General features: G+C 40.7%; 2 protein-coding genes and 1 long non-coding RNA gene across 10 annotated transcripts; 1 reads left to right on the top strand and 2 right to left on the bottom strand.

Moving 5' to 3' along the window:
* Positions 1-19: 19 nt before the first annotated feature.
* On the top strand, positions 20-24,528 carry LOC107054152. Its single transcript, XR_005862312.2, has 4 exons — positions 20-1,015; positions 8,065-8,555; positions 10,211-10,366; positions 24,374-24,528. It is a non-coding gene; the product is annotated as an uncharacterized LOC107054152 (long non-coding RNA).
* Positions 1,760-8,267, bottom strand: TUBA3E (tubulin alpha-3 chain-like). The gene is made up of 5 exons (XM_422851.8): positions 8,196-8,267; positions 5,479-5,701; positions 4,820-4,968; positions 3,540-4,220; positions 1,760-2,641 (listed from the first exon to the last, which is right to left on the bottom strand). The coding sequence occupies exons 1-5, from the start codon at positions 8,196-8,198 to the stop codon at positions 2,345-2,347; spliced, it is 1,353 nt and encodes a 450-aa protein (XP_422851.1). The 5' UTR covers positions 8,199-8,267; the 3' UTR covers positions 1,760-2,344.
* Positions 12,695-27,812, bottom strand: GYG1 (glycogenin 1). Of its 8 annotated transcripts, none has more exons than XM_046898473.1 (8): positions 27,734-27,812; positions 26,676-26,734; positions 24,413-24,543; positions 22,638-22,812; positions 22,114-22,276; positions 17,989-18,115; positions 14,473-14,692; positions 12,700-13,585 (listed from the first exon to the last, which is right to left on the bottom strand). In XM_046898473.1, the coding sequence occupies exons 3-8, from the start codon at positions 24,415-24,417 to the stop codon at positions 13,415-13,417; spliced, it is 861 nt and encodes a 286-aa protein (XP_046754429.1). In that variant the 5' UTR covers positions 24,418-24,543; positions 26,676-26,734; positions 27,734-27,812; the 3' UTR covers positions 12,700-13,414. The 8 variants fall into 8 exon arrangements, with proteins under 8 accessions (NP_001006558.2, XP_046754429.1, XP_046754427.1 ...); XM_046898471.1 differs by having other exon boundaries at positions 24,413-24,548; XM_046898472.1 differs by having other exon boundaries at positions 26,676-26,761.

The raw sequence follows: 27,812 nt of genomic DNA on the forward strand, positions 1-27,812 counted from the left end.
CCCTCGGCGGGGGCGGAGCGGGGGGCGGAGCACGGCGCATAACACCGCGCGCAGCTCCGTGCGCTGCTGAGGCCTCGCCCGTCCTTCTGGACACGCCTCTGTGCCGTCACGCACTATTTTGTACGGGTTGCGTTATCGGGTTGCAATGTCAGTCCTTTCAGGCATCCTCTTGCATCGTAGCGTTTTGTACTGTTAGCGACACCAGCTCCCTGCGCTGCGGATTTCGCGAGCGGGAGGCAAACCCGGAAGGGAGCGCTGAAGGGAGTGAGGCGGCGCGGGTAGCAGCGCCGTGTGAACGGGAGGTGCCGCTGTGCGGTGTGGACAGCGAGTTCTGTTTCTGAGTAGCTCTCCAGCTGCCCATCTGCCAAGCTGTCCAGCCTTACTCCGACCCAGATATAGAACCCAGCATTTACCTTTGTTTGAACTGCATGCTGTTGATGATTGTCCGATGCTCCCATGTATCCTGACCCCTCCACCCCCGCAAGGCTGTCATCCCTATAGAGTGAACAGCACCTTCCTCCTATCATCAGCACGCTTCCAAGGATGGATTCAATTGATACAAAGATGAAGTAATGCTGTCAGTGATGCTGATTCTTCACCCATCCCGAGGCTTCAGCAATGTAGCTAAGGAGCGTGTTCAAGATGGAGTTTGACTGAGTGTGTGATTTTTGAAATTAGAGTGCTCAAGTGGCAGGACGCTACTTATGAGCCCCTCCTTGCTTTTGCATACAAGTGCTCAACTGTTAAACTTAAGATGGACCTAGGCTGTATTGGTTAATAACTAGATTCCTCAAATCCTCCTCTACCTGTACGAGAGATGACAACAGCAGAAGACATTTGGTTAGTTAGTTCTGCCTGCTCAGTTTGTGGTTAATAACAGGACTGGTGTTTGGGTTGGCACTACCTGAGTTCAAGGAATGAGTAGCTCTGTACTTCATAATACTGTGGTTTCCTGGCTGTGAAGATTGTTTTGAAGCTGCTTCTGACGTTGTGATGATGTGCATCCCCTTCAACAGTGAGTATAATTTAGAATTCAATTGCAGGCTTTCAGTAATACTTTTTTGAGTATTCAAAGTCATCAATTTCTTTCTTTTTCCTGCTAGCGTACAAAGAAATTCCATGTTAAGAAAGTAAAATGTCAAAGCTTAGAAATTGTTACAGGCATTTGACAGAAGTTCATCCTTTGGTAAACAACAGCACATACATTACTACGTGCTTTTCTGGTAGTTTTTAAATTACAAAAGTAGAATACTCAGCAAATAAACTAGACCTGGTGTGTTAACTTTAATTTAATTTTAAAATGACTGCTGCAGCATAGTATTCTAGTTAATAAGAAGTTAACTGCTACATTAAAAGCACATATATATATTCTTCCTCTCTTTAATTTTAACCAGAAATAGTAGCTAAAACAGTTTAGCTAGATTAGACTAAAAGTGAAGGGTTTCTTTTTGTGTGCGTATTGTTATTGTCAGATTGTGTAAAATTACAGCATTACAAAGCTAGTTTTGTAGAGATTGCCTCAAATGACGTTTCACCTAGAAAAAAATGTACCACACAATCTGTGAAGAGAAGCATCTGCTAATTAACATCAGTCAGTTGCATCCAGTCCTTTTCACTGAAAGACATATGGCTTTTCTAAAGAACAAAACCAAACAAAACTAACCAACCAAAAAATAAAAAAATAAAAACAAAAACCACCACAAAATAACTGCCCACAAATAGAAGTTGTATTTTCTGCTAACAATAAGTACAGGTAAAATATAAGACAAATAATTTTTTATTAATTCATCAAAGCTTAAAGTGTCCACAGAGTTGTGCATTAAAGGACATTAGTATATAATAGGCCAGTGTAGGAATTCAAAACACGACTATTTTAAAGCAGGTAATCTGACATTTTATTTTCTTCAATCTAAAGTGGCACCGAGTGCCAGGGGACATGCTGGTTGGAAAATTTTACTTTTTGTCTGCAGTCTCCCTGTCTTTTTTTTTTTTCTTTTTTTTCTTTTTTTAAAGTAGCAAGTTTGGTGCTTTTAGCAAATATTCTAGTTCAGACCAAAAGTGTAATGGCACCTACCTTTACTACAGTTAGCTAAATTGAGTACAGTGTTACTGACACGTATACAATTTTGTAATTTAATCTTCAAGTTGCGCAAGACTAGATGCTACCAAAAACTGCAATTTCAAACGGTCCTTACACAGCAACTGTATGCATAAACAGTAACAAAGAAAAAAATTGAACAGTACAACATTTAAAACTGCATTTGAAAACAAGCAAGCAAGCAAACAGGATTCTGCAGTTCGTTTGTTGCTGTTACGGAACACGCTTTTCATTACGTCAGTATTTTCAGTATTCATCCTCTTCTTCAGCCTCTGCTTCTACGGAGTCTATCCCAACTTCTTCATAATCTTTCTCAAGGGCAGCCAGATCTTCTCGGGCTTCGGAAAATTCACCTTCTTCCATTCCTTCCCCAACATACCAATGTACAAAGGCACGTTTGGCATACATCAAATCGAACTTATGGTCAAGACGAGCCCAAGCTTCAGCAATGGCAGTTGTATTACTCAGCATACATACAGCCCTCTGCACCTTTGCAAGGTCACCACCTGGCACCACAGTTGGAGGCTGGTAGTTAATGCCCACCTTCAAGAAAACAAGAACTTCTTTAATTAGTGGGAAGCACTGAAGACTTATTTCTGTTAACAACAACAGTAGCCACAATTGTGAACAATTAAATAAAATTATGTTGCACTTCATCAAAATATGTAACTAAATCCTAAATTCAGGATCTGGTCAAACTGGGCCAGCATTAGCTACACTGGCCTACAGATTATTTTCCAACAGATCATAAGAGCTTACTGGACTCTAAACAGAACATAAGAATCTGGGTCTTTCCAAGTCCTGAATGCACGGACAGTAGCTAGAAGGATGGAGCACTTGTCTGGAAGGTGACACTGCCAGTCAACTGAGAAGAAACATAGGTAGCTCAACAAACTGATATTGATCTAGTAAAACATCTACTTACAGGAGCCTATGTTTAAATAAATTACAACAACAAAAAAAAAACAGGTTTGCTCTAGTGATAGTAGCCAGGCTCCACACGTCCAGAAACCAACAGCATCTACCATTTCAAGGTATCTCAAAAATATTGTCAGGAAGTTACTGCGCTGAATTCAATAACATAACGTAGTGTTTCTTCAGTTGCTTGGGGCTTGTCTATATTCCTTCCGTACAAAACTCCCTAGATTTTTGAAGACTTGCAGTAAAACCTGGCATTGCTTTTCAGTACCTACCTGTTTGTAAATTATTTTCAGACACTCAGTATTGCCTGTTCCTATAAAAACTGTGATTGCTATTCTGTAACTTGCTTTAGAATTTTCGTCTGTGTTACAATATCATGGAATTATACTTAAGAATATAATCTGAAACATAAGCAGTTCAGTAACAGGAACATTACAGTGCTGTACAATGACTGTTACCTCCAAATATTATGTAATTTCTAATATTTCAAAACTCAAGCACTTCAGAAGTTATCAAGTACCTTGAATCCAGTTGGGCACCAATCCACAAACTGAATGGTACGTTTAGTCTTGATGGTAGCGATAGCTGCATTAACATCTTTAGGGACAACATCACCTCTGTATAACATGCAGCAGGCCATATATTTGCCATGACGTGGGTCGCATTTTACCATCTGGTTGGCTGGTTCAAAGCAAGCATTGGTAATTTCAGCCACAGATAACTGCTCATGGTAGGCTTTTTCAGCAGAGATGACAGGAGCATATGTTACCAGGGGAAAATGGATTCGTGGGTACGGAACAAGATTAGTTTGAAATTCTGTCAGATCTACATTAAGGGCTCCATCAAAACGTAGTGAAGCTGTGATGGATGAAACAATTTGCCCAATTAGTCGATTTAAATTCGTATAAGTAGGACGTTCTATGTCCAGGTTGCGACGACATATATCATAAATGGCTTCATTATCTACCATGAATGCGCAGTCTGAATGCTCCAGTGTTGTATGTGTAGTTAAAATTGAATTGTAAGGTTCCACTACAGCAGTAGAAACCTGTGGTGCTGGATAAATTGCAAATTCTAGTTTAGATTTTTTGCCGTAGTCAACAGAGAGCCTTTCCATGAGCAGAGATGCAAACCCTGAACCAGTTCCTCCTCCAAAACTGTGAAAGATAAGGAAACCTTGCAGCCCAGTGCACAGATCAGCCTATAATAGAGTGGAAAAAAGCAGGAGAGAAGAAAACATACGTTTATTATTACCCTTTCCAAAATCATGAAATATTAAAATAAGCATTCTAAAGCAATTATTTCACTTCACTTTGATTCATGTCATGCTATGAGAGTTTCTTACATTACATCAAAAAATCTAGCTAAAAAGCTAGAAAGATATGTGAGATTACTTTACTTTCAACCAAAATCTGAGTTCCAGGGTACAGGGAGTATTTTGAATGACACATAATGGTGCGATTCAAGTTAAAAATAACAAACAAGTGATTACATTTGTCCAAAGGTTTTATAATGCACTTCTGAGGTATCCTTAAAATATCTTCAAATAATTATGTTCCATATCATAAGAACTTTCAAGTTTTATTGACTGCATTTTTATTTAACTCAAGAGGGGGGAGGCATGAGACCAAGTTCTTGGTTGTTGGTTTTTTTTTTAAATCATCTATGCATAAAATTGTTAAAAACAAACAACTCCCTCCCTCCCAGAAAACACAAGCATCATAACAAATCATAGTTATAGGTAGCTCTAGAGCTGTATCTTACTTATTTTAAATACTGATCTGCAGCATGAATTCTTACCAGTTTGCGAATGCGGTCTAACACTAGATCAACGATCTCTTTTCCAATGGTGTAATGGCCTCTGGCATAATTATTAGCTGCATCTTCTTTCCCAGTAATGAGCTGCTCAGGGTGGAATAACTGCCTATATGTGCCTGTACGTACTTCATCTACAAATGAAAAAATACATATTCCAACATATAATTTACCTCTTGAGTTCTGCATGTGGTATGTAGTGATGACATACTAAGTAAAAGGAAATGTCAAAAGCCTATAGACAGCTTCCATGAACAAAAACAGCAAAAAGTTGGTACAACTTCAGCCCCTTTATTTGGGGAAAATATCAGATGCTCACAAAGCAGTATTTGCATCCAGGAATATGGAGGCAACTCAAGAGAACTACACTGCAGGCACACGTATATTCTGGATAGCAATTAAATGAAGCTTTGGATGTAGTGCAGTGGCTTGGAAAGATTATCCAAAATCTGCAAAGAAGTTTAATGTTTTCCAAACATTACCCATAGACCATCTTTTCATCTCTTTCAAATAACAGTGTCCAAAAATGTCAAAACATCATCCAGCTATATACCTTTTAGAACCCCCAATGTTTTGAAAACGCAAAAAAAGTCTGAAAGGAAATGAGTAGTTTTACACTGAAGATGTGCAACTTGAGTACGTACCAACTACAGTTGGCTCCAAGTCCACAAACACTGCTCTGGGAACATGTTTACCAGCTCCCGTCTCACTGAAGAAAGTGTTAAATGAATCATCTCCGCCTCCAATAGTTTTATCACTGGGCATCTGACCATCAGGCTGGATCCCATGTTCAAGACAATACAATTCCCAGCACGCATTGCCAATCTGAACACCAGCCTGACCAACGTGGATAGATATGCATTCACGCTGCAAATGAAAAAAAGCACAATGATAACATGAGATCTGGGGCTACTCGCCACTTAAGATTTCACTCTCACAACAACTTGCTATCTATGGGTTATACTGTAGTGATCTTTCCCTGCTGCATTATTGCCTTGAGTGACAATTAAAATGATCCAATAGTCTGCTGCTAGCATGACTCTACTCACTGCTGTTGATCTATGCTGTCAGAAAAGGAAGGCAAGAGACAGGCATGGCTGAACCAGCACCTGCTGGTCAAATGGAAGAGCAACAAGAAAATGTACAGGCAGTTCAAACAGAGACAGGTACTGTAGGAAGACTATAAAGAAGCTGCTAGGCTGTGTAGGGATTGGGTCAGGAAAGCCAGGGCCCAGCTTGGCCTAACCTCGGCAAGGGATGCCAAGAAGAACAAGAAATGCTTCTACAGGTACCTCAACCAGAAAACGAAAGTCCAGGAGTGCATACCATGCCTAGTGAGTGATGCAGGCAATCTGGTAACAACAGACTAGGAGAAGGCTGAGGTACTTAACAACTTCTTTGCCTTGATCTTCTCTGGTAACTGCTCGCCACACAGCCCTCAAGTGTTTGGTTTGGTAGGAGGGGGCTGGGGAAGCAACATCCCTCCCACTGTAAGCGAAGATCAGGTTCGTGACCACCTGAGGAACCTGAACATCTGCAAGTCTATGGGTCCCATGAGATGCACCCCAGAGTCCTTAGGGAACTAGCTGATGTAGTCACCAAGCCACTCTCTATGACATTTGGAAAGTCCTGGAGATCAGTCTCTGGTGACTGGAAAAAAGGCAACATCAAACCCACTTCTAAGAAGGATAAAAAGGATGACCCTCGGAACTACCAACCCATCGGTCTCACCTCTGTGAGCTAAGGCACATGGAAGGCAGGGAGAACCAGCATGGCTTCACCAAGGCCAAATCCTGCTTGATCAACCTAGCAGCCTTTTATGATGGTGTCACTGCATCAACGGACGACAGAAGACCCACTGACGTTGTCTATCTGGACTTCAGTAAAGCCTCTGACACAATACCCCACAACATCCTTCTCTCCAAATTGGAAATATATGGATCTGATGAGTGGATTGTTCAGTGGATGAAGAACTGCAGAATCAAGTCCAGAGAGCAGTGGCCAATGGCTCAGCATCTGGATGGAGATCAGTGATGAGCGGTGTCCCTCAGGGGTCAATACTGGGACTGGTACTCTTTAATATCTTCATCAGTGACTTCAACAGTGGGGTCAAGTGCACCCTCAGCAAGTTTGCTTGCTACACCAAGCTGCAGGGTGCGTTTGACACACCAGAGGAAGAGAATGCTGTCCATTCAGCAGTAGGCACAGGCGAACCTCATGAAGTAGAACAAATCCAAATGCAAGATGTTGCACCTGGATCAAGGCAAGCTGAGGATGCATTTCATCAAGCATTCATCAAGGATGAATGCAGTATCATTATTCCTTACCACACTGCATATATATTCTGTGTATAATATTTTGTTTAGTCTCTTTTTCACCTTCCTTTGGTTTTAGAAGCCTTCTTTATGAAATAAGCCCTTATTTCCTCCTTGATCTGTTGCCAATAACGTACCGAGTAATGTTGCAAGAATCTTTTCTGCACAAGACCTCTAAGTATGTTTTCCTTTACAGTGAACAGATACCTAGTGCCAGTCAATCCATTCATCTTTGGGTTCCTCTACTAAATCATCTGGGTGAGGAAGCATGGTACTTATGTTTAACCTTCAAAATCCCAATTTTGTTTTACATCTGAGACTGAAACTCTTATTCTAGCTTACTATTACTGTGCATTTAGCTTATCTAGGAAAATACAGGTAGAAAAGGAAACTTCAGGGTGCCTGCACTCCTCTTTAAAGCTTCATCAAAACCCTCACCCTCATGGTTCTGTCACTAGCCTTTTGCAAGTGAGGCTGACTCTGCATTTATCTGCACTTCTATTGGGTTGGCACTGAGTTTCCAATGCTTTCGTACCACCCCGGGCTCTGGTTTCCCAGCACGCAGCCCCGCGCAGTCTGGAGCGGGAGCAGAGACGCGGACATCGCCCCACAGCCACGCCCCTTCACGGCACGGCGCCATGCCACTGGCTGCCGGACACAGTCCTCTCCTCTGATTGGCTGCGTGCAGCCCCCAGGCGTTTTAGGCACCACAAGAAATGGCGCGAAGCGCTGTCGATGCCCTGGGCGCTCCTACCGTCCCTCAACCGTCGCCCACCGCGCTGCAAAGCCAGAGGTGTTTCTTTGCTTTTCCACCTGTTTTGTCCCATTTGCCACCAGCAAGCTTCTACATGTCACCTCCCTCGAACTCTCAGTTCTTACATTAATTTCTCCTCTCCCACTCACGGCCTTACGCAGCCGCAGGGCCGCAAGGGGCGGCACTCCGCAAGCTCCACCGCAGCACGGGTAACTCTCAACTCCCCAAACCCGCCGCGGCAAACGCCATCCCAGATTCCCTTCCTCTCCCCAACCCGAGGTCCCGCTCCCACCATGGCGCCTCGTTAGGCTCAGAGCTTCGACCGCACAGCACCACACCGGAACACGTCCACCGCGGAACAGTCGCAACTGCCGTCAGGTAACGGTCCGAAGCCCCCTCGCGCGCTGCTTCCCCATTGGCTGTCACCCGGGCCAGAGGCGGACGGCAGCCGCTGATTCGCCAGTGCGCTCTTCTGCTCACGTGGGGTGATAACTGCCGCATGCTCGATTGGTGGCGGGCGTTAAGTGCTGGGGGAGCTCCCGCGCTCTGTGAGTCTGTGGAGAAAGCGGCTGAGGGCGGGGCGGTGCCCTGGGCTGAGGGGGTGCGGACGTTGTGTTTCTCCGCAAAATAAAAGCAGTGGTTCGGGTCCAAAGTAAGTTTTCTAAAGGAATTACAAAACTCAATTTTTTTTTTCCTATGAGATTTCAGTTGTTCCAATGCAACTTCTGTGTAACTTTTACACGAGATTTTCCATAATTTGTAATCAATTGCATTTAAAGCTACATCTGAGGGAGCAGACTGAGGTTAATGCCTGGCTCCTGCTGTTGTTTCTTTCAGAAAAGCAGTTTGTACCTGTGTATTTGTGCAGAAGCAGTTATTTTCTGGCCAGACGGGCTTTTCTCAGCTGTACTCAAGAGCCCAGCAATGGAATCTTTACAATTTTAAATTTCTGTTAGTTTTATAGAGTGGAATCTATACTGTTATGAAAGATTCAGCTAAGGGAGATCTTGGCAAAATTTGCCTCTGTTTGCACATGATAATTTAAATGCTCGCATTCCTGTTTTTGTGGCTGAGCCCTGAGTTTGACTGGGTTACTGACAGCTCTTTAGAAACAAACAGTTTAGCTTGAAGGGAACCACAAAGATCGCAGAGCCTGACTGCCCAAAACCCATCCACCCACCCAAACAAAAAAACACACAAAAAAGTGCCCACAAACAGAATTGTATTTTCTGCTAACAATAAATACTGGTAAAAAATAAGACATAGACATTTCTATTATTTCATTGAAGCTAGTGGAGTGATGCTAATTAATGTTAAGTGTTAGCCTACCCCAATCTGATGTACTTCTAATTGCCTAAGTATTTTCCTAAGATGAGTGTAATGAAAAACATGCAAAAATGAAATCTGCCACTTTATAATCTCATTAAAAGTGATTTGCTTGTTGACCTGTTTGCTTTTAAATTTCTCTTGAGGTGAGCTTTCTTTTCCTTTTAGGTAGGGATGAATGACTATTTCAGGGACAAATTATTGAAGACATGTTTGCTATTGTCTTTACATTCCTGCCTAACATTGCCACAGTAATTAAATTATAATAATTTAAATTATAAAATTAATCATTTATCACTGACAGATTTGAATGTGTTCAGCTCTTCCTGCTACTCTCTTTATGCATGTCAAACTCCTTTACTAATTTCAGTTACATAATTTGTGGTGCATCTTAACCTGTCTAGCCTGATTAGGTCATGTGAGCTCTGGAAGTTTTTCCACCTTTACCTTCTTCATGGACATAAATCTTTATTAATTATCATACAGATATAGCAATGACTGAGGTTGAAAAAAAAAAAGGCCTGTGGAGTAGCACTGTCGTTTGGTAATGATGGAAGAATGTTCAGTGCCAACAAAGGGAGAAATGAGAACAGGCATCATTGTCTACTACTTTTACTTTAGGAAACGAGTTTAAGGGAAAGGAAGTTCTGAAAGTACTGGTTGTAGTATAGAGCCTCTAAGAGGGACCGGGTATTCAGCCTCTTGTGTGTGTTCTTCAAGAGAAATTACAATAAAATTTCCATGAAAAATTTGAAAGGACTTGCTGTTGAATATATTGTCAGTAGATACTGAACCACTGTAGATAATGCAGTCCTTCTGAAAACAGGCTGGAGAACAGCTGCTGCACCTAGTTTTCATGGGTCACAGTATTTGCTGATCCCTGTGGTCTCTCAGCCATGCTGACTGTACTATATTGGAAGACAGCCAGACTGGAATATATGTTCATTGCTGTTGTTTCACTTGTTTATTTGTTTTAAACAGATGTCAGACCTGTGGTTCTGGTCTGTGCATGAGACGACCCCAGCACAGCCAGCTGTCGGCTGTGTCCCCACACCAACTGCTGTGCCATGGGCTCCACGCTGTGGGTAGCAGGAGCTACACCAGCTCAGTTCATCTCACACTGAGTCACTGCACCAGGTAAGAAGAAAATTGCCACAGCCAAAACCAGGACAGACAGTGAAGAAGAAAAATTGTATTTTCCTCATCTGTTGTTTGTTACAGCAGTACCTATTTGTCTTAAATTACAGCTTATTTGATTGCAGTTTTGAAAGAAGCTGCAGGAAATTACTGAGGGGTTTCACTTGAGTGACATGACAAATTTTTCTGACAGCGAATTATTACCTTGCAGGGATTGATGCCATAAATCAGTCAATCGTGAAATTCTCTAAGATGCAAATTGGAGCATTAGAAAGCAGACATTCTTCCTTTTTGGTGCTGGATGCATGAGGGATAAGCTCTGCCTATCACGCATACTTTGCACAAAAGACCGTCTTACATATATTACTTGTGTTACATATGCAAAGGTTTTCCCAAGCAATACATACATACTCAATACTTCCCCCAAAATCATTAACATGGGGTTCTGCCTCCTTGCACATGCTCAGTCTTTCTGTGGTGGTGGTCCAGGGATCGTGTGGATGAACTGTGTGTTCTTCCTCATTGTCTTCACTGGTTGAACCTGTTCTTCATGCATGATCAGTTAGCTCCTTGCCTCAATCACACAATATTTGCTTTCACAAAATTAACTGATTCGAAGCAGAACTTCCCTTATCTACTGGAGTTCAGTATACCCCCATTACCTGCTTAGTACAAGGGTACAGATTCTCCTTGTTTTCTAAACATAACGACAGGGCTATCCATTAATGAGCATTAACAAGCTTAACAATATCACTACAACTTGTATCAGGATGCTTGTCCTTCCTGGGTCACTCATTGCTGAACCCCTGCACAAAAATTGCTTCCTCGAAGAGATAGCCGCGGCCCCACGCAGAGCCGGAAGAACGGGGCAAAGCCGGTCCGGCGTTGTCCTGTCCACAGTGTCTTCATTGGCCAACGCCGATGAGGTCTGTGGCAGGGATTGGTGGTTGCTGCTGTCAGGGTCAGGTCCGGAGCAGCCTTACGCCTGGGGAGCTGCTATAGGGTCACCGTTGTGACAGCGGGGCGGGCGCGGCGGTAGCGGTGTTGCCGCTGTGCCCAAATGGTTCGCTGCCGGGTGCTGCGGCCGTCGCGTCGCTTCTGAGTCCTGAAAGGGCTCTTGGGGTGGTCTTCGGGTGAGCAAAGGCAAAACGGCTTCTGGCTAGCTCCCCAGTTATCTGCCTTGAGTTTCTCTCTCTCATCTGCCATGAGCTCAAAACAAAATTCCTTAAACAGCTATTAGTTGGCTTGTTTCTTGTAATAATTATCACATAATCACAGAATGGCCTGGGTTGAAAAGGACCACCATGATCATCTAGTTTCAACCCCCCTGCTATGTGCAGGACCACCAACCACCAGACCAGGCTGCCCAGAGCCACATCCAGCCTGTTTCTGCCAGATAAAAGGTAGTTTTGCTTATAAGTAATTTAAGACATTAATCTGTAAAAGAAACCAAATTTTCCTGTACTGAGCGCTGGATAACTAATAAGCAGACTAATAAGCAGAAACTAATTTCAGCCCAGTGGAACAGTGGGGTGGTGCTGGGTATACGCATAACCCATAAGCATAGACTGAGATGCATGTCATCAAAAAAAAAAAAAAGTGGTTAGTTGTAACATTATGACTGAGAGTGCAAATGCTATTAACTTTTAAATAGCTGTAATTTACTCATCATTTTTGCTAAACAACAACCAGGGTCTCAGTTAACTCTCATATGCAGATCATATTTTTGGCTTTACCAGCAAACAGTAGCAGCTTGTTAATTGTTTATCTCCAGGATTATCCAGGATTAAAGCTGAACACCCTTACTAGCTTCCTGCCAAAATGCTCCTTTATAAAGATATAATGAAATCATATATACGCTTCTGGACAAATACAGATTATAGGTACCAAACAGAATGCTAAGCAATTCAGTTGTTTATACTTCTAGCTAAAGGATGGATCTGAACTAATGGCAAACAACAACCACTCTGTCTTCAGAACACTCCTGTTACTGGGAGTCTTGTCCTTTTACTGCTTTTCTCTGTCTCAAAATATAACGTGTGGCATGATAGTGGCAATGCACACAGGGAAGAGAGAGTTTTCCTAATCTGTGTAGGTACAGCTACTTCATCTTTACTTGCCAAGATAGTATCACCATTGTGTTTGTTTTAAAAACGGCACATTACAGATTGTTCCTTAGTAACCAAAATACAGATTCTCTTTTTCTTAGCTCCACTCTGCAGGTACTTCTTCCAGCAGCAACGTGGCAAGCGATTACATACTCCGTAAATAATTACAGAACTAGAAGCTGGACATTTGTTAATGATAGCGAGAATGCAATGAACAAAGTTTGGTTATTTTAGATTGCTCCAAAGCCCTCTTTTATTTATTTATTTTCTTGGGAGTTTACAAAAACCAGAAAAGCATGACAAGTTTTTATTTTTGCATGAAGATTTCAAGTAACAGAAAAACTCAGTTTACTAAGCCTGAAGAATACAGAACTGAACAAATGCATTCTGCCATGCTGTAGGCACTATGTGTAAAAACCTGGTCAAAACTTCAGTGCAATTGTGACTAGAAGATCAAAGCAGTGCTATTACTGTTATCTCTCCCTATATATTGTAGCATCATTAATACACTAATAATAAAGCAGAATGGCAATCATTTTGTGTATGAGCAATCTCATAAATCAGATTTTAGATCTAAAATAGCAAGCAAAGGAGTCAGTGCTAATCACCCTAATAAGTTAAGGTGCAAACGCAGTTTCAATTAATACATTGAGCCAGCTGATCACAACAGAAGAAAAACGTAGTTGAAAATGCCTTTTTTTTTTTTCTTTTTTTTTTTTAGATCTAGTAGGGAAAACTAGTTACTGGGCAGTTGCAATTGGCCCAAGGAATTCTGCTTCCTAGCTCTTGCTCAGTCTTTATCTGTAGCACTGCAATGGCCTTCAGCCAAGAATTTCTTCCATCAAGCTACTAGCAAGCATAATTGTCCATCATCTACAACCTTTCTAGCTGTTAGTTCTGGAACAAGTCCTTGTAGCGCCAGTGTTTGAAAATGGCACTTCTATTGAAGGTAAGAGTCCAGTTTCTTCTTGATGTTATCAAAGGAATCCACTCCCATGTAGTCAGCTTGGCCTTGTTCCCACCGAGCCTTGCGTTCTTCTGAAGATATGCTTGGTAATACTGGCGATGGTGCTGATACTGACATATGGGACACTGCCTCTGTAACCTCTGCCTAAAATAAAAGGCAGAGTAAAACATACAGATTTTTTGCATACTTTAAGCAAGCAACAGGCCACATAGGAGGGCAACCAAGTAGATGTTCTCATGCATAGCAGCAAGCATCACAAGCAGGGACAGTGTGGCTTTCCTAGCAAAATAAAGCAGAGTAACAAATCATCCAAGGAAAGGGGTGGGAGGAAGGAGGGTCAGGGGTTAAGTTCTTCATACCTCTCTACAAAAGCCACAAGAGAAAGCCAGAGTATAGATCAAGCCTGACAGCTGCAAACAGTTCATTAGAAAAAGTTTAAAAAGATAGAGCACATCTCCAGAGATCAGTAACTTCAAGCTTAGAAGGGTTAAGAACTTAAAACAGCCACTGTACTAACCTGAAACTAGAGTTTGCAGACACATACTACTGAACTCTGTTTAGGAACTAGAATTAGAAGCATTATTTTGGCTTCGCAAGTACCAAGATTTATCACTGCAAGTCTACTTAAGTAACCTATTCTTTAATTACTGCAGGCCCACCTAGGTAGGTTGTACCATGCAAGACTGCAAGTGTATACTGCATGCTCAACTGGGGTTCTTGTGTTTGAGAACTTTAATAGCTGAAGCACATTAAGGGTGAGTTTACGGAAGTTACTACACTGTCATTTCTGGTGCATCATTCTGCACTTAATTTTAAGCAAGTGGTCAGCTATGCTCAAGACCACTACAATATACTTCTAATCTGTATAATTCTTTATTCCAGAAGTGAAAAAAGAAAAAGCAAGAATCTCTGTATCTCATTAACTAAACAACACCCATGCTTTGAGTTGTACAGGAGGGGAAACAAGTGAGATGGCACAAAATCTATTCTGTTTGCTTAGGTGATTTCCAGAAGAATGTTAAGATACATACCATGTTTACACCTGTGGTATTTTCTTCATCAACTTCTTGCTGTTCTAGTAAAGGTAAAATATTAACTGTATAGGTATCCCACCACATGTTGAGGAATTCTGGGTGAACAATTTTAGGGTCACTGATATTGCCTTCTACACTTTTTGTTCTGGAGTCATATGTATAGTTCCATGGCTTTGTGCTTCCCAGAAAATGCACCACTTTAGTATTTGAACCAAATCTGTTGGAAAGAAAGTCAGAACACATAATTTGCAAGTGTCTAGAAAAGAAGTGCTTTGACTATCAGAAAGTTTAACCTGTGTTTTTATAAGTATCCAGAAAATATGAATATATTTAGGAGACTAAACACTAACGGCAAGATTGTCAATAGCTACTGGGGCTGAAAGCATCACTACTTAAAATGCAAACAATTCTACATTACACTAGTCAGAATACAGCTTACACCTAATGAACTATTTAAGTACTTACAGCCAACTCTTTAGGTAGTGATGATCATAGCTCAGGAGACAGCAGTCTCAAGCAGCCACTGCAATCAGAACTAGTTTTAAAAGTGAAAAAAATTCTACTCTGAAGTCAGTGATCCAGCTAGCTATGCATTACAAGCATTATATAGTCAGTATATTAGAGAAACCCTAAATCTTTCCATAGAAGGGAACACCAGAAGGACCTACTACAAGACTGCCTCTGCAAAATAAAGCCTTTTATAATCAAGGCATTTCAGAACTTCTGATCTCACTGCAGAGTCTTGCTAGAAAGCCAACCATTACTTACTAAATCCCATTTTTTGTTATTAAAATAAGTTTCTTGAGCTATTTTAACTCCTGTTTCAGTATAGGCATCAAGCTTTGTTCCAACTGTTGCCACTATGTTCTTTTTGCATTATGAATATAGATGAGATCCTGCAGTAAAGAACTTAAAAGATACAGCATTTATTCCATTATCCTATGTAGGTTGCTCCGAAAGTAATGCCTCCTACTTATTTCCATGGAAACTACATCAGCTATGAAGAACACAATAACGCTACTGGATAGAACTAATTATCAGCTACAAAACATTTTTTCAACACTGTCACCACCACTAGCTATGCATTTTTGCCAGCAAAGAATAAGAGCCTGCATGCCCCACTTGCAAAATCTGCATGGCTGTCCAGAACTTGGCTAGTCTTTCTCAGTGCTGTTGCCACTGCTGAAATGCACCACCCACCACCTCAACGTGCCAATATTCACTGTTGGGTTTCCATAAATATTCAGCAAGCACTAAAGAACATCAATGGATGCCATTTTTCCCCCATATGGAGGAATTCAACTCCACACCTTTGCTTCATCTGCACTTCCATGTCAGACACCATTCTGTCAGACTGCCCCTCTGCTACCATATGTCACATGGCAACAAAATCTAAAGGAATACTGGTTCAGCCTCTACTGCCATACCACCAACATCCATCTCTGATGTCGTGGGCCAAAATAAAATTGGAGGCATTACTTTCAGGGGAGCCCTCATATAATTCCAGAAATAGAGTTTACCTTGAGGCAGTTTTGAGAATACTCTAGTAACAGTGGCTGTCTCATCCAGCTGTTTGTGTCAAGTTAGGATTTCCACTAAAAAGGATAATACTAAACAGCTTTGTCTGATAACTTTTTAATTAAGCATACCCTGGTCATTTTGACTACTATTTGGATGTTTGAGTTCTTCTACATACAGAGGCTGCACAGGTATGTTTCAAATACTCAAAAACATACACAGCTGATACTGAATGAAAACCCATACACATGTGAAACACTGTCTAGAGCTGCAATAATTGCAAGCCAACAACCTGCCTTGAGGAAATCATTTCCCAGGCTCTAACTTTAAAACCCACATGTCAAGATTCAGCTTAGTAGGACAACCTCAGTTATTAGTTCTGACACTGCTATCTAGTTTTCTTCGTCTTAGGATACTGTCACTCTGAAGAAGCTTGTCATTGCTGAAAATCAAGGCTACTTAAGCTAGAGAATACCTAAGAAGTTTTGTGTTACACTGTTTCTACAAATGAAGTGTATTCTTAGCGTTGCATCCACTGAAGACCTATACAACAAATGACATGCCAGACTTCTAGGATATCCTCAGTATCTGCTTTCTAGATAAGATGCAATACTTTCTTCTGACATTTAAGCTGAACTGTTAGAAAGCTTTGTGTTTACACTTGACAGAGCAACTAATCTTTGTTTAGTCATCTCTCATAAAAGACAATGTTTTGAAGTTAGACACCATTTGTCCTAACTTGGCATTTTCCACTGGAGAAAGGATTACTGATACCTGCTGTGAAATTTAGTCTTGCTGCACAATGCTACAAAGGACTTTGCTATTGATGTCAGTACATTTAAATTTCAGTCTATGCCAGCTATGCCAGCTGCTGATTATTGAGTAACCACCAATCTCACCAAGATAAGTTGTTCCACCTGCTGAAAAGAATGTTCTACTTAAGAGGGCTGTGCTTCCGAAGGTCTCCTAAGTTCAGCTAGGCAACTGATTGAATCAGTTATACCCTTGTCAGGAGCCCCCATTTCAATAAGTCCATTCTGGTGACAAGATCATTTGTAAATTTAAGGTTATGTGACTACAAAGCAAGCAGCCATGGAAAGAACACATACTTTACAATAGATGTTACTTTATCAAATGCTATCAAACTACTTAGTCATTCTCAGGCTCACATATATTTCTTTAAATAAGTACTCCACTTTTAGCATGACAGTATTTCAGATGGTGTTCTGATCACAAGACATAATTTGATCTTGAGCCAGCACAGTCCTGCTTAGGCTAGCTGCTGCTTTAGACACTAATAGCTTCATGTCATTCAAAGATCAGATTGTTTTCATGCAATGGGTACTTTCCTCCCTCCCCCAGCATTCACAGCTCTTAATGAATATGGTGTAACATTACAGGTTGCTTCTCCCGCTGTCCCCTTTCCTTCTGTCTGTTTTAACAGTGACCTTGCCACCACCAGAGTCAAGCCACCACCACTCTCAAGCCTAATTTAATACTATTAAGGAAGAGTCAGCTTTTTCCTTATGCTGGAAGTATGCAATAACATAGTGCCTACCTATTGTCTTTGTTCCCTTTTACTATTACTTGGGGAACTCAGATCTAGAAAGACTGTTGGGAGAGAATTCTAGCTCTATGCAAGTCTTTTTTCACTATGTTTATTTGAATGCTTGATAGAGTATTTCACAACTGGTAGTTACAGTTAATCTAAGTAATTTGAGTGATTAAGGCAAATTTTCTAGACAGGAACAATATCAACAATGACATGTTGAAGTTCAGCTTAAGATGACTCAAGAGCTAGTGTCTTTGGCTAGAGCTCTAACAAGCAGTATCCAGTACTGGAGTTGTGATTCTCCCTTTTGCAAGTGGGCTGTTACATGTGCTTACTCTGAATCAATGTTAACGTTACAACTAGGAGTCTGGAACACTGTTCGTTACGTTAGAAGACATTACTCTATATATGCTCTGAAAATCTTTTTAGAATTTTGCACTTACGCTTTAAATGCTGGAAGGTAAGAGTATACAGAAGTGCTGCTCAAGTTATAAATAAATGGTAGATGTTTGTTCATGTCTGTTGTTGCCCAGCTGCTGAAGAACGTGTTTAATAACCCCTGGTCTGCACCTGAAAGAGAATGCATTAGTAGGTGACAAGCATTATACAAATGCTTTAGAATCTTCCCAATCTATTCCACCAATCCTTCCTAATTAAGGAGTTGGTAATGTAGTTTGTCAGGTACAGTGGGAGTTTGGCAGTGAGTTCTATGGTTTCTGATTGTAAACAACCCTGAAAGCCTTGCAGTCTTTGAAGTTTTGAAAAAAATGCAAACAGTGAAAAAGGTAGTGTGTGAGGTTACTTTTCTTACCTAAAAGACTATGAGCTGATCACAAACCCTGCCATTCAGTTTCTTTTACAGTGTAGCTTTGAAGAAAAAGTACAGCAGAAAAAAAGGATTTGACAATTGGGTCCTGTAGACCTTTGGGAAAGCTGTAGCTCAGATGATCGAGTGACCACCAGTAGTTTTATTACATATGCTTACAGATACATGACTGAGGCCTTGGGGCTGAACTCAGGGTATCAGTGGTCCTTTAGACCTGTAACCTCGGATGCACCTATCTACATTGTAATCTGGCAAGGAAAGCACATTCTGTCTCAGTGACAGCACTAATAAAACTTAATCAAATCCATTAACTTCCAATAGAAGCTCCTAGTTCTGTCCTATAAAGCCACCGATTAATTTTTAAGTGAGGACAGCCATGTACATCGTGACCAAAGGTATAGTGTTGGGATAGGTCATCTATCAGTTTGCAAGCAGAAGTTGTAGTGAAGTCAATGAGTTTGAAGTTGTTTGGTATGCCAGTAGTAGGGTAGTTTAAAAAGAAAAACTTTTCCCAAAGTAGGCCAGTTGACAAGGAGCTACTGAGAAGTAAGAACTACATATTTATTGCAGTGAATATACTTAGTCTAAGTATATTCAGTAATTTCAGCTATACTTTCTCTCACAAATGAAAGTTGTGAGGGATTCTTCAATCTCATTTGCTGTTTTCTGTTCACCCATAACTGCATTCATAAGTAGCAATGCTAAACAGCAGAGAAATATAGCATAGTTAAGGGATGGTATGTTTTATTTTAATCTTTCATTTTTTGAAGCACTCAGTTTCTGCTGACTCATGAAAAGATGTTTTTTTTCTTCTTCAATTGCCTACAATTAAGTACAGGGTAGTACTAAAGTTTACATCCTCAGTGTGGTTCAAGAAAAATCTGCTTTTTGTGATTAAAATATCTATATTGATTATGCACTTAGACTTACAGGAGATACACTGACAAATATAAGTTCTAAGTATCCTGTTACAGCAGTCAGCATATGTGAAGACTGCAGAGCGAGACACTGCCTACAGACTCAGTTCAGTAATTTCAAACCTCTGACTTGCCTCTCAACCCCTAAAGATGCAAAGTACTTTTGAACAAGTTCCCTATTGAAAGAAGGTAAAGTCAAAGAAACTGGACAAGCTCCCTGGTCTTTATTCAGTTATATAATACTTTAACTTCTGGTTTAGCATATGCATTCATAACACAAAGTTCTAAACCAAAACTAAGCCTTGGAGGCCCTCTCAGAACAGGTAGCTCGTAACTAAAGGGGTAGTAACAGTGTTTTTAAACTTACTCTACATGACTTTATCACTCAGACTTGCTCCACATACTCAGCTTTTTTCAGATTGCATGCATTTGTGCCAAAGCAGCCACTGAAATCAAAGTTTAGCTCTCCTAGTTCAGACTTCAGCAGTAGTCTTCTACAAATCGGCCCTTAAACATAAGGTGAGAGAATCAGGCAGTAATATTCTCTGCATATCTACAGGTAGTTCTGCTGCATATCTTTTTATGTAAAAACAACTGTTTTAGATCCCAGAGTAAAAAGTCAGACTATTATGCAAGTAATATCAGTTGTTAAGGTATCAATACTACCAGAACTCTTAAAACCAGACTTTTTCTTCCACTAGTTCCTTATTATCCATTTGAATTTCACTTTTCTAGATAAAGCAGTTGTTGGTTTATGTAAGTAGCTCTCATTCTACTATTCTTAGACAAAAGTATTATACGTAAGAGCCATCTGTCTACTGTAGTTCATAATCACAAGATACGTTAGAAGGTCTTGTATTTCCTAGTTCATACTCCTGCTGATAGGGTGTTTAAAGCTTGATTTCAGTAACTTGTAGATTATGAAGTTTGCGTTCCTGTGCCCTGTTAAGGGCAGTGACTTCTTAGATTTTCACTTATGAGAAGTTTCCTAGAAACTTTTACTACTGTCTAAATCAGTTTAAGTTTAAATCCCCTTTCTCCCCAAGTTCATAAGCTCAACAGCATCTTATGCAAGTAGTAGTAGTCTCTACCGTCTCATTACTCAGGTTGCTACTACAATGAGTAAAACCTGATATGTTCATAGCTGAAGAACAAATTACAGTTCTAAAAGATAGCAAGTGATTAACCCACCATTTTTCCACTAACAGCTATAACAACTGCTGCACATAGACAACATCAAGGATGTTTCATCATTATGTGGCTTTAGCTCTGAAGTCAGAAAGAACATTGTTGAAGCAGTTCTACTTTCTTCAATGAGCAGGGCATTACACCTAGAAGATGGTAGTTACTAAAAGTCAAGCACAAGGGTCAGAGAAGACAAGTCTCATATGTACCTGGAACTCTTCAATAGGCAGCTTCCTCTTTTTTAATTACAACAGTTCAGTACCATCTTACAGCTTTCGGCACATAGAATCATAGAATGGCTTGGATTGGAAGGGACCCCAAGGATCAAGTTCCAACCCCCCTGCCACAAAAGCTGAGCCACCAACCTCCAGACTAGACCATGCTGCCCAGGGCCCCATCCAACCTGGTCTTGAACACCTCCAGGGACAGAGCAACCACAGCCTCTCTGGGCAGCCTGATCCAGCACCTCATCGCTCTCTGTGAAGAACTTCCCCTTGACATCCAGGGTAAAACCTCCCTCATTGAGCTTAAAGCCATTCCCCCTTGTCCTAGCACTATCTACTTGAGGAAAAGGTTGATTCCCCACATCTAGAAGACCAATTTACCTACAATATGAGAGAGCACTCCTAGACCTATCAACTACTGCCTTGTTAGTCATGAGGTATAGACAGATCCCTTTGTTACAGTACTCATTTTCACTAGGTTATTCACCTGGTTACTCAGGCTAAGCATCCAACTGAGACTTATGCTCTCTAGGAGGCCACGCATAGGAACCCATGAATTAACAGAGATCATTGTGTGAAGTAGGAGTGATATCTAGAATTTTTATTCCTTACGAGAGTACAATTTAATGGTCTTATTACAGTTTTCTGCAGCATTTTTTGTAAAACTTTATTTCATGCCACAGTAGGTAGATAATTAATTTAGTGACTGAGACAAAGGCTTCTAAATAACCAGCCTTAACTACAGCAGACTTCAAGGAATGTGTGCATTTACTGCAATGGTAGTATACTGCCAAGACTAACAGGACATCAGAAGTTGGTTTTTCAAGCTTAAATTTGGTACAGTGACTAATTGTTTGTGACCGACACCTACAGTGGATAGCAGCCTATGCTATGCACACTTCATACTGGGGAAAAATCTGGTCACCATCCCGTAAAGGTAAGAAGCTATCATATGCATATCAAGAGACTGTTACACCTTCAAGTATTTTAAGTTTCTCTGAAGCTATACTCAAGTTGTTCAGTAGTACATTTTTTCATACCGCATCAATTTCAGCTCACACAGCCTTGAGTACCAGAGATCTCAGAAGAGCACAATTGAAAGTATAGTACTGCAGTTCAATTTGTTCATGCATTTACTGTACTCGTTACATGTCAGGGCTTAATGTTCTGCAATTTTGCATTGTTAATGCTTATAGAAGCTGACTCTTGTTCATCATTCCAGGAAATCTGAAGAAAGTAGTTCTTTTATATACTGGAATATCACCTTTCACTGTGATAATGTGATTTTCTATTGTTACATTGGAGTTCAGAATTCCATCATACACAGCCCCTATGATACATACCTAGTTCCTGTGCCATCCCAACCACCATTACTATTTTGGTCTAACTTATATTGGAATACAAATTAATACATACCATCAAAGCTGCCCTTCTCTGTGGCAAACTGTAACAGCTGATTGTATGTTTCAATGGAAGGTCGGTAAACAAAAACTCCAGAATTAAAACAATCAGGCCAGCCTGGATCTGGTGCTGCAGACAACTCTTCTCTCTCAAAAAGCTCATCGATATTTGACAAAACCTAGTTGTAGGGGGGGCAAAAAATTGCTTTCTGGTTTCTAGGGTAGGAACTGGGGGTATCTTTTTTTTAATGGATTTTTTATATCCATCTTATGACAAGAAAGAAAATTCTCACATTGATGCTCTTGTCTTATGGAAGATGATACTTTATGGAGACAGTGCCCACAGACTACATGTTAAAGGGTATTATTTAGGAATAAGTGCATATACATTTTTAGATAGTTATTAGTCTAAACAGCAAAAATAGTTCCATTACCCCTCCTTCCCCTCAAAAGGAATAAAACACCAATAAAAAAGTAATAATCCAACCAACAACCCTCATATCAGGTCTCTTGGTACCTCTCTGCGACATGACCACTTACCATCGTGTCTGCATCCATGAAAACACATTTTGAAAACTGTGTCAGTTCCCAGCAGTGAAGCTTTGTTAATGTGATTCCCAGCTCAGGTCTTTTCAGTAATGCTAAATGTGCTGAGTCCCCACTATCCAGGATGTCTACCAAAATGACTTCATCAAATACTTTCTCTAGTGTGTTCCTGTGGAAATATAAGTTGCCAAGATTTATTTACATTATTCCAGTATTAGACCGCTTAACAGATCCCATGAACTGAAGAAAAGCAACAAGGAACCTGCCAGTATTTCTTATGCCATCAGTAAGCTGACTACACATGTAGGAATTCATAACCTTGCATATCAATCTCAAGGTTTCTAGTTTGTAACAAAGAAATAGCTGAATTCTAATCAGTTGAAAAGGAAGTTAAGCAATAACACCATTCTGAATTTGTGACCGCCAGAGCCATGTGATTAGACCCAGTTGCTAGAACTTTCTTTATCCAAAAAGCTTTAAGGGCTCACCTAATTGTGGCTGTGTGTACAGTAGCATTTTTACCTAGTATCATGTTTGCCTTGAGGTTGATCCTTAAGTTTTCAGGAAGCATACGGATTTTTTTTTCCCCCCCTTGACAGACATCCAACTTTTGCTTTGCCGTCACTGCTTAATTCAATAAAAGTTTACACAGCTTAAAAATCTGAAGCATCTGTAAAGCAACTACATATTCTATGTAGCATCTTGAATGTTACACAATTATCAGTACAATCTGAGCTACAGAGCTTGTAAATGAGTTTTAGAACTCCACTTTGCAAGGCTGTCTTCACATTGACAGTTTAGTACAGACAGCTGCATCTGAATTTAAGGTGCAAGTTGTAGACACAGAGTATGAAACTCAAGTTCCACTTACATCACCAGAAAGACAGGTATCTACCAGTTGCTATAGGTGTTATAAGGTCACAGTACTGTGTTGCATTAATATAGTAGGCACACATGTACGATTCAATGTGAAGGCCTGAAGTCACTTCGGTTAGAACAGATGTGCCTCCATTTTTATAATGACGAGGCTATTCAGCTGTCACAGAACTCTCCAGAGATTTACTCCTTAAATAATAACTGAGCTATTATTCTCTTTATCAGTGATCTTTTCAGAAGTTCCTCGTGTAGGAAATATTGATCGTACAGCAAGTTATTGCTCACCCAACCTACCATCCCAGCCCTTACACATGGAAAAAGTACTTTGTCAGATCCATGCTGAGACTAGTTTCTAGTGAGCTTGTAAAAAGTAGCTGTCTTAATTTATCTTGAGACTCAAATGCCTCTTGTTCTGCTGATTTATCATACTTGATGCTACTCTTGTTCTACTCATTTTATTCTCTCATGATAGAATTTCATTTGAAGCATCTGATAGATTTCAATAATGTTGCAATGACAGAAGCATTCTAGATTGCGCGAGATAAGTAGATACTAATTCCCCACTACCACATGCATGCATATGCTGCTACTGAAGGCCTGACAATGTTGTGTTGTGAGACAATCCTAAAAAGGACTACAAAAGAGCAAAGATCCAGTCAAAATATCAGGTCAAATTGTAGTCCTCTAACTATTGAGTATTTTTCACTTATCATACAAGAAAAGCAACAAAACTTTCATGTCTGAATCCCTTAAAGAATTCCAGATAGTTTATATTAATTCTAAGCTTAGTTAAATTTTCAGAGTTTTGGAAAGTTACTGTCAAGGAATTTAACTTTCTTCAACCTTCACATCAGCAGGAGCTGTGGCAGTTTGACATATTTAAGCAACCTTACCTCATTGGATCTGAAACCTGAGGAGTTATGAGTGCAGTCAGCTTCCTCGTTGTTCCAGACTGTTGCAAGGATGAACCAAGTACAAGTGCTCCTTTCACATAGGAATCATTTGTGGCTAGAGTCACAAAAGACTGGTCTAGAAGAAATTAACTTGGTCAAAATTGCACAATCCACTACTATATTCTGAGTTAAATTTCCTAGAGATCTAGTATTGTTAGTCAGATAACCATGTTAAAAGACCTTTAAAGACGCACACTTTAAATCTGTGTATTGGGCCTACCAGTAAGGTAAAATGAAAAATGTTACTATTACATAGCTATACTTGCCATTAGTAAGGTGACACATGGAAAAAATAGAGTAAAAAAAAAAACCAAAAAACAAAGACTACTGCAAGATAAAGCCAGTTCTAATTTTCCTACATGTTAAATACAACATCCCAATGTTAGAGAGGATCTAAAAGGTCTGGAGAGATTTATTTAGCTAATTATATGCTATTTTTTAATCTAACAGTATTGGAGTCAGTAAGCTTGCATTTTTTTTTTCCCTACAGTTACTAACAGTACAGTTTCATAAAGCTACACTGGGTTCAGCTGTGAACCTGAAGGTAACATAGAATAATTTTTTTCATTTTCAAATGAAAGTAAACTGAATTTTATCTTGGACAACAGTTCTATTGAAGATGAGTTGTTCAGCAAGAAATGGTTGCAGCTGTGTAACAAGAAAGCAAGATTTAAATGGGACACATCTAGTAATATGATTAGCAACAGTTTTTGCTGTTCAGTTGACTCTCACAAGAGAAGTACAACTGGATTGTTACTATGAAGTATATAATCCGTTACTTCAGCAGTATTTTAAAAATATGCATCACACTGTTGTACGTTCACATAGGCCATATAATGCAAACTTTTGCCAAGATAGGACTGACATAAACACCTGACTTCTAAACCCCTTCACAATTCAATGTCAGCTGTTATTACATAGTAGCCCTTTATAATCTACAACTCTTTATAAACTCTTTTATGAAGAACCATACTTTTCTCCTAAAGAATCATTTTTGACATTACAAGCAAAACAGTTTCTTGCAAAGAGTTTCAAAAAAAAAAAAAAGGTTTTTACATTAAAAGTTTGTTTGGAAAATAACTCATCTTTACAAAGATTGATCAGATGAGGATGGAGAGTGAAGGCTCTGGGCACTCTAAAGCCTAAAATCAAGTGTAGTAATGTAGTAGTAGGACTAAAATACTGAATGCTCTGTTTTCAGAAAGATTGCTTTTAGGGACAACTACTCACATTGTGAGACAGTCACATTTTCAGCAATATTTTTAAATTACTGCCATATGAACTGCTGGCAACAAACTCACATATGATGATTGCCTATAAGCTTGGCAAACTTGGTTTACAAGCTCTAGAGGGTTTTGTTGCTGGCATATACTTCTCTTAGCAGCAAAACCAACTAGTCCCAAGAAATAGATTATGGTGGTCAATTACAAAGTTTAAGAAAGCTTCTATAAATACTAGAAATCAAGACACTTTTTTTTCCATTCCACTTAATTTGTAGTAGTTCATATAATTCAGCAAATCTATAGAACAATCTCTAGCCTCTTCAGAGCTTTGAAGCTTTACAAACAGCAAGTGTGTAACATCTTAACTGGTATAAACACCCTTCTAGTAGGGATGCATGTTTATTACTGAATTTGAGCATTACTTTTCAGCTACTCAATAAATATGTATCCGCCATTATGTACACTGATAGACAACTCACCACAAATCCAGCACAACCAAAGTATAATTATATGCCAGCAATATTTTGCTGAATTATTTCCCCCTCCCAGCAGAGTAAGACATTCTTGCTACTGACAAGCTAGACTTTTTCATTTAACTTTTAGCTTTCATACCCCTAAAAAAAAAAAAAAATCTACTGGTTAGGCAGCTTGCACAACACACAGAAAGGTTTTAGTGAAAATGAAGTCAATTTAACAGGGAAGTAAGGGTTAAAAAAAAAAACCCATTATATCTCAACTGCAGTAGGATGAACTGCAGTTCGAGTGCCTGACAGAAGGATATTCACAACTTTTAGACCACTGAAAACAAAATCAGTAAAAATATACTTTATTAAAAACTTTGGAAACTTTGTACCTTCTCTACAGTATAGTCATTGTACAAGTACATTGGTGCATTACACACAAAACTGTAGCACAATCTAGGCAAGACCAGTTACTGTTTAAAATGAAAGTTAAATCTGCAAGAGACTAGCCCGTTTTACCTAAGACAGAAGTTTCTCGTGTGTACAGGTTATGCTCACGCTGTAGTCATCATTATCCCCTAAAATATAGTTAGTTCTTAGCATAGCTGCAACACAGACAACGAGGGTTAGTAGTTAAAACAGTGCCCAGGGACAAGCTTGTACAGGACAATCTTGGCACTGCTCCCCTCCCCACATATATAAGAGGAGCATTCTGGAAGCCCAAGCCACGATCAACCTTTCATGGGACAGCATGCAGCAGTGGACCGGCGTCTGCCCCACACATTCCGTACTTAACCTGTGAGTTTTTAGCTTGCTTTGGATGTGCACTTCGGCACACCCAGCGTTCTCATCACTGTTTGTTCTCCTGCTCTCTGTTAGTAATCTCTCAGCCCTGAGCACAGGATTCTCAGAGGCAAGACCATCTGAACGAGCTGCGCTTGGGGAACCGAGGAACAATCCCCTGCAGCCTTCCAGATGTGAGAAGGAAATCGACATTGCTGACAGCTTCACCAGAAAAAAATCAGAGTGAAGTCCAATAGAAAGGCCAGCGCACTCGAAGCGGCAACGACGTACTCGGTGCGGTGTCGGGACGCTCAGAAGTTACGCACTCCCTTACAGCGTTCCAGGAAGGGGCGGCGTGTTCTTCTCGAGCTGCCGCAGGCCGGTTGGGAACTCCCCACACCCCCTCGCTTCTCAGACCGCATCCCTCCCGTCGGCAGTGATGCCCCGGCGCCGAGGGGGCGGCGCGGAGCGGTGCTGCAACAGGAGTGTCCTCCCATCCCGCGAGACCCCCATCCCCACTTCGTGGGCAGCCCCAGACTACACCAGCTGCCGTATCGGCCTGCTGCGCCTCTGCATCCTAGCGCAGACCAGACCGAGGTCAGCAGCCCTTAGCTGGCAGGGACAACTACCTAAAAATAGGAGCCAGCGCGTCCCGCCCCAACTCTGCGACGCGGCCGAGACGCGGCTGAGGAAAGCGCACTGGCCCCACAGCCCCGGCCCGCACCGCCAGCGGCCCTCGCGAGTCGCAGCGCGGGTACAGCGCGCCCGCGGGAGGTGTGCTCGCGCTCACTGACCTGCCATGGTACCGGCTCCACGAAGCAGCTCAAACCAACACAACAACCCTACTCCAAGACGTACCCTGCGGCCACCCCT

This window comes from Gallus gallus, chromosome 9, assembly GCF_016699485.2.
Source record: "Gallus gallus isolate bGalGal1 chromosome 9, bGalGal1.mat.broiler.GRCg7b, whole genome shotgun sequence".
Classification (NCBI taxonomy): Eukaryota; Metazoa; Chordata; class Aves; order Galliformes; family Phasianidae; genus Gallus; species Gallus gallus.